Raw genomic sequence first — 7,663 nt, 5'->3', positions numbered from 1 at the left:
TGCAACAGTTTCGACATAAAAAAAGACAGATGAAACACTTGAAACAAGCGTCTGGAACACTTGCGAAAACACTTAAAAACATTTGAAAACCATTGCAAATATATGCAACATCCAGATAAACACTTGCAAACATACGTATTGAAACATTTCGCAACATGCATGTATATGCAACATCCAGATCTACTTTTGCAACATCCAGATAAAACACTTCCAACATACATCTAGAACAGATGAAATATTTGGAACATATACTTGAAACATATGTGTATAGCCATTACAACATGTGCAACATCCCCATCTATTTTTGCAACATCGATATACAACACTTGCAACATACCTCTAAATCATCTGAAACACTTGAAACATACTCGTTCAACATAAGTTTTTCACCCTTATTCTTCCATACGACGCAACAGAGTGGGGAACGCCCGATTCCGGCAAGCCAGCAGTCGAGGACGGTGATGCGGCCTAGCAGCGGCCAGCTGCACTTGCGCCTGGTCTAGGCTCGGCCAGCGACGGCCACCTCTCCTGGGCGCCTGGCCACACGCGGCAGCTAGCGCCTGTACGGCTGCTACTTCTAGCGGGCACAAGCAGGCTGGGCACGAGGGAGGAAGAGGTACTGATGGAAGGTGGTCAGCAGCGAAGGAGAAAGGTATGAGCACGGCGCCACCAGCCACAAACGCCCGGCCTCAGTGTTGCGTCAGGAAGACGAGCAGCAGTGTGAGAGAAATATGTCAGGTAGAGACTGTTGTGCCGTCTCTATGGGCTGGATCCAATTAAAATGGCTTCCAGTATGAAAAACCATCCGGACGCCCCACGCAGGAGCATTTCCGATGTAAACGATGTTTTTTCATGAGCATGAGTGAATTAGAGCTGAATGGGCCTTTAGTTAAGAAGCCACTCTGAATCTCAACAAAAAAAAACAAGATAAAAACCCATATTTCAGCCCATTAGGTGCTCATCCCGATGGGCCAAAAGTTGGAAATCAAGCATGAATAATCCTTTTATATTCCACAAGCGTGCAAAACTATGAACAATACCGCATTAGAGTCACATAAATCACAATCACATGACAAAGGAACAAACAGAAAATAGTCAAGTTTAGGATTAAAACATGGCAGGTTTATCTGTACGGCTAATTACATTGCATTACAACAATCTTACATCAAAAGGGCACGGAATGAAATAAATATAAAAAGGAAATAAAATAAAAAGGTGTTACACAGGCAGAACATGCTTCTGCAATGTATTTGAGCATTACACATACAGCTCTCTTGTTGTCACACGGTCATCTCATTATAGAGACAGTGCAAAGGTGTCAGCTTCGATGAGCATTTGGGGAAACCTTCCCCAGAACATTCAAAGACTTCATTCGCTGCAGCTCTTTCCCTACAAAATCACATATACCGCTCTCTTGTTGTCACACGGTCATCTCATTATAGAGACAGTGCAAAGGTGTCAGCTTCGATGACCATTTGGGGAAACCTTCCCCAGAACATTCAAAGACTTCATTCGCTGCAGCTCTTTCCCTACAAAATCACATATACCGTTTTTATAATGAAAACATGCACTAGGTTGTGCTAAAGTAAACTGTCAGTATATCGCCAAGATATCAAACCAAACTAGCAAAGTCATAACGGTTAATTGTTTATTTATTTATTTAGGTGACAGATGAAGTGTAAACATGGATGTCTATAAATACAAGTACCATTTGTGGTTGCAAGATACCACAGACAGTGAATCCCTCATGACACGAGATGCTCAAATGGCTTAGACAGGATACAAGGCATTATTCAATCTTGGATACATATGGGGTCAAAAGAATGCAACAATGCGACCCTTTGTGCTTACTCTGAATTTTCTCGAGGGACAGGCAGGGCAACAGCAAACGGTAAGTGGAGGGAGGCTAGGAACATAGTGTAAAAGAACATACTTCAATGGATGAAGATCATGAAGTATATATATAGGATGGGGATGCATGAGGCACCACATACATGAGAAGGGTTAGTACAGGGGAAAGCTATTGAGATGGCAGAGCATACATATGCTGCCCGACAGGACAGTACAAATGAAACAAACATAACCTTCAATATGGTAAGGAAGCAAAAATAACAGTAATATTATCACCTTCCTCCACTAAGAGATGTATAGCCCTTTTCTCCAGCTCAATTGCATGCATGTTTCGCCCAGCAGCCGAAAGGGACCTAAGCTCTGAAATTAATTGAGGGAATCAGTATTCTGCGAGGAGGAAAAACCAACAAATTATAGTGGTGTTAAAAAAAACTTCTTACTTCGCAAATAACCCTCCTGGGTTGAATTATCACAGTTCTCCAAATACGTCTGTAACCGATTAAATCTCTCATTCCAGTATGCTATGCTTGACTGTTTCACCTCCTCTTGAATGCCAGTGCTGGAAGCAACTGGTGGCTCAGTTTTCTCCGGCACAATTTCCGCATTTGGTTTTTCAGGAGATTTGGAAGATACTAGTTCTACAGATTCAGCAACAGGAGATGCCACTTGGGGCTTATTGGCCTCCTCATGCTGAACATCTTGGCATGCCTCCAGCTCTTTTGCTTTGTCTTTTCCATTACCTTTCAACTCCTGAGAAGGGTTCACTTTACTATGCTCAGATTCTACTTTCCTTCGTACATAAACATTATGATATGCAGGACCTGAGGGAGTATCGGTCTGCAGCCGTTTGATGCCGATAGCCTTTCCAGGTTCTGCGGTAGGTCCTTTATCTTTTGGCAGCAGAGAAGTTCCTTGAGACATATTTACAATGTTTCGCCTTTCTTTGGCAACTCAGCTGTTGCTGTTTTCTTCGCCAATAATGCTACTTGCTTGACACTAGATGGCCTGGCTCCTCTAGTATATTAATACACACATTTATTAATCATAATGAAACCTGCAATGCACAAGATGATCACCATCAATAAGACTGACAGGGGCCTCAAAAAATATTGGTGAATTGAGATAATGAAAAAAGAGGTAGTACAAGGAGCCATACTACTTATAAATGGAATAAGGTTCTTACACACATCTTTTTGTGTAATATTTTCTTAGCAATGCATTTAGTTGAACACTTTCAAAGCGAAGATGAAAAACAGAACAATTCAAGACCTCCTCCACTGCACCTGCCTTTGAAACAGCCTCTGACTCTGTTTCCTACTATGCTATTCTAATCAAAATTTACAAATTCCAAACAAAAGAATTGCAAAGAATCATATGTTAAAATACCATTTTTTTTAGTGAGCAACCAGGGAACAAAATAACACAAAATTATCCAGAAATAATCTAGTTAACATGTTCCTTTTTATCTTTGATCATATAGCTTGTTTTTAGTTTGATAGAAAGAGACCAAATAAACTACTAATCCGGCAGTTTTAGCATAAAAAATATGGAGAATAAAGCTTCAATTAAGCAAAAACAAACCAGCTCGAACAAGTAAATGATACGAAATGAATAGCCATCTTTGTCATTTTAAAGCAGTTAACTGTGCAAGATTCGTAACAGCCATTATGCCAAAATGAGTGGTAAAAAATTTGGGGTCCTTTCATGATTACCCTTATTACAGGTTACAACAACTCTAATCCAAGTAGCCTCCCTTCCCATGGACATTGTTTGCTTATATAAGAACAAGAAACATAGCAAAGTATTTTTTTTTCCAAATCTTCTTGAAACTTGAATGCATCAAGCATAAATGAATTTGCTTCGCTGTAAATTGCAAAGCAATCAGCAGGGTACTCCTATCTGTGTTTTCTTTATTCAAACCATTTAGGTCTCATTTCATATCCACACAAAACAGCTGCTACCTAAATGTGTATGCTGCATTGAGAACACGAATCAGATACAAAGTAAGACACAAGAACCAAAATATACTCTGATGATTGAAAAGTGAAATCAAAATTGACATGGTGCACAAAATGGTTTAACAGCTGGCCAGGCACATTTGCTTTTATCACGCTGGGTCCATAAATTGTGTGAAAAATAGCAAGCTTTTAGTGATTATTACCTCCATTCTTTAATGTTTGGCATTGGTTAGTTCAGTTCTGAACTAACAAGCACCATATATTAAAGAATTGACGGAGCACATGCTTAAAACTGAGCCCATTCACCCACCATGTAACTAACCTAATTCTCTTTTCTAACACTGAGTGCATGCCATAGAACGCATTCCATGATTTGAGGAAACATTTGTTCAAACAATGTAATAGAAAGCTCAAAAATCTATGTTAAGCTCTTACCAACCAACCATGTGCTTCTACTTTAGGAATAACTAACGATTCTGCGGTAAAGACTCTAGTAGAATTCAAGTGATTTCTTTCAACCGGCATCTCAAGCCAGCCTCCTGACCACAGAATTAGCAGTAAACGGCAAGATAAATAACGTAAGAGAGTTGATTGCTTCCCTGTTGTGAACCTAAAACTGTTCCAAAAATTGTGCTAAAATAGTAAAAAACTCTAAGTGACAGCATACCTAAAGCTGAGGCCATCTAGACATAATGTAACTAATTTGATTGCCTTTTCTTAAACCAGAGATGAGCGCACGCATTAAAACTCAGTCCATGATTGCAGGACACAGTCACGCAAACAATGTAAAAGTTTGAATAAATGCAAATATTCTCATGGAATGGCATTACAGGAGATAACGAATTCCCAAAAGCTGAAAAATCACTCTTGGGATTTCACCCATTTCTATTGACTAGTAATGACTAATGGCACTGCAGTTAAGAACCTAGCAGGCAGAAAAGTGAAGTTAAAGTGATTTCATAAAGATGGCATCACAGGCCAGCATCATTTAAACTAGCAATACACAGATGGTGCTTATTTTAGAGCCTCCTGACCACAGCACCAGCAGCAAATGGTAAGATAAACAAGACAAGAGTAAACATTTCTTTTTATTGCTTCCCAATTCTGAACCTAACTATCACGCCCGAGGGGGGTTAGAGTTAGAGACAGTCCGTCACCAAATCCGAATGCAGCGAGTTCGTTGCATTCAATTCAACAAAAGGGCTATGAACCTACAAATCTACACAGTCTCCATTCATTCCCATAGCAACACAGAGAAATCGCTAACAGAGGACTTAGGGCCCGCTCACGAGCACAGATGATTTCACCATAGCACCACGCACGCTGTCACGGGGACGCGAGGTCATGGCTGCGCTACACGGATGGCGGGTGCTAGAGGACTCACCGGAGATCCACGGAGACGGGGACTAGAGGCGCGCCGCGGCGGTCGATTTGGTCGATGGAGGGAGGGAGCGTCCGCGGGATGGCAGGCGGGGGGAATGGGGATGCCCGTCAGCGGGGGTGGGTTCCAGATGGTGGTGCCCACTGCCCACCGAGGGAGGCGGCGGCGAAGCGGAGGAGGCGAGGGAAGTCGGAAGCAGGGGAGGATTGGGGAGGGGGGAGGGGCAGCCGGAGACGAGAGAGAGAATCCAACGGGACTGTTTGTGTGCCTCTGCAATGTGGCCGCCGTGAGAGAGCCGTCGGATACGGATGCATCAGCAACAACGGTCGGGGGTCGGCCGCTAGCCCGCTGCTACTAGTACTGGAAGCATTCCGGCAGGGCTTCTCCACCGGTTCGAGGAGGGAGTCATTTCCTGCCAAACAGAATAAAGTGAAATAGTTTTACTGGTGAAGCTACTAAAAATATGCTTTTATAGTAATTTGGGATGGGATGGAGCCAAAAAAAAAGTGGCTTTTCCCGGCTCCTCCTCTAGGCCCCTAAAAACATGCTCTCACAGGAAAGCCATTTTGCCAAACGGTTTACCAAAACCGCTTCAGCTCCACCGATAGAACTGTTCGTGGAGCTGAAGCAAAAAAAAAATGGCTTTACTAATGAAGTGAAGCCCTGCCAAACGGGGCCTTAATCACCTCAAACTAAGTAAATTCATGATTTGAAAATTTGTGAAACGACATCTAAAAATTGGTGATTCTTCGAAAAAAACTTCGTTATTCCTTATTTTCATCAAAGGGGCAACTCTTTTTCTAATTCATATTTCACTTTAGTTTTTATTCTAAATCAGTTCCTTATTTTTTATTAAGTTTTTAAATACATTAACATCTACAAGTTTAATCAAATGCACTTTGAAAATGTATTTTATGGCAAATTTAATAAAACGAATTTAATGCTATAGATATTTGTGTACTATATCTCACCGTTAAACTTAAGACAAAGACATAGTAAGAAAAAATTGACTTAAGACAAAGACAACTATAATTTAAAACAGTGAGAGTAATATATTGTTTCTTCTATCTTAGTTCACAAGTAAGTATTATTTTGAATGGTGACAAAACTATAAAAAAAACTTGTTTGATTAATCAATATATAGTACAAAACATAAGTAATGTTGCAAACTGGTGATATTTTTCATTTTAGAGGGTGTTTTTATTTGTTTTAGAGGCAAAGGATATATTGGCAATCCAAGGAACGTACAAAACATAAATGTCATGTTGCAACTGTTTAGTGTCTAGCATTTAGAAAGACAATGCTAAGATTGTATAAATTGATTCCGTATGCAAAAAAAAAGAAATCGCCTTATTTGCTTCTCATTCACTCCTCTAGCATCTCCATGGCTTCCGAGAGCTCCCCACATCTACTATCATCGTCATCGTTTGAGGTGGCCCCGACTATCTCCCCTCATCCTCAAAGTATCATCTAAAGAGCAATTCCAGCAGACTAGCTACATAAACAGGACCCTTCTCTATTTTTAGGTAGTAGAGCAAAAAAAATTCACTCAACAGGCTACATTTTAGTAGCCCTATACTTTTGTTGCCCCCCAATTTCTTCTTCGCACTGTCCACTTATGTTGGCCCAACAAAAATAAGCATCTAAAAATTAGTTTGACGGTTTCTCCCTCCCCGCTAACTCCCGTGCTCGCTTCATATCCCTCCCCCAGTCACGCTGAGCCTGGCCACGCTGAAAGGTCCTAATGGCTAGAGGGGGAGTGAATAGCCTATAAAAAATCTCTGCAACAACAACTAAGCCAAGTGGTTAGACAATTAAACAGTGAAACGAGTGTTGCACTAGCCTACTAAAAATACAAGCCTCCTATCCACAATGCTAGTTGCTATGATCTCTATTTCACACACAAGAGGCTATGTCACTACCACTAAATTAGTGATCTCTCAAAGACTAACTAAAGAGCCTCACTAACCACTAGACAAGACACAAGCTAGCTCTCAAAACTAATTACACTAAAGAGCTTAGCTACACTAGAGATATAAGTACAAGAGTGAGGTAGTGAAGATATACAGACGTGGCAAGCGATAATCAATCAATCACAATGAATACCAATGAAATCCTCGGAGACAATAATGACACAAGATTTTTCACCAAGGTTCACTTGCTTGCCAGCAAGCTAGTCCCCGTTGTGGCGATTCACTCACTTGGAGGTTCACACACTAATAGGCATCACACGTCTAACCCGCAATCGGCTGCCGCACAACCAACACAAGATGAGGATCACATAAGCCACGAGCAATTTACTAGAGTACCTTTTGACTCTCCACCGGAGAAAGGTCAAGAACCCCTCACAATCACAACGATCGGAGAAGGAGACAAGCACCTTCCTTCGCTTGATGATCCTCGCTGTACCAAGCCATCTATGTGGCGGCAACCGCCAAGAGTAACAAGCGAAATCCACAGCGAAACACAATCA

General features: G+C 41.2%; 1 protein-coding gene across 1 annotated transcript; it reads right to left on the bottom strand.

The window, feature by feature from the left end:
* Positions 1–1,084: 1,084 nt before the first annotated feature.
* On the bottom strand, positions 1,085–5,468 carry LOC136496764 (uncharacterized). The gene is made up of 4 exons (XM_066492527.1): positions 5,194–5,468; positions 2,292–2,905; positions 2,128–2,211; positions 1,085–1,529 (listed from the first exon to the last, which is right to left on the bottom strand). Exons 2-4 carry the CDS (start codon positions 2,770–2,772, stop codon positions 1,459–1,461), a joined length of 636 nt encoding a protein of 211 aa, XP_066348624.1. The 5' UTR covers positions 2,773–2,905; positions 5,194–5,468; the 3' UTR covers positions 1,085–1,458.
* Positions 5,469–7,663: the final 2,195 nt, after the last annotated feature.

The sequence above is a fragment of the Miscanthus floridulus genome, chromosome 12 (assembly GCF_019320115.1).
Source record: "Miscanthus floridulus cultivar M001 chromosome 12, ASM1932011v1, whole genome shotgun sequence".
Taxonomy (NCBI): domain Eukaryota; kingdom Viridiplantae; phylum Streptophyta; class Magnoliopsida; order Poales; family Poaceae; genus Miscanthus; species Miscanthus floridulus.
Note: the sequence above shows the minus strand (reverse complement) of the source record. Positions and strands in the feature narration are given on the sequence as shown.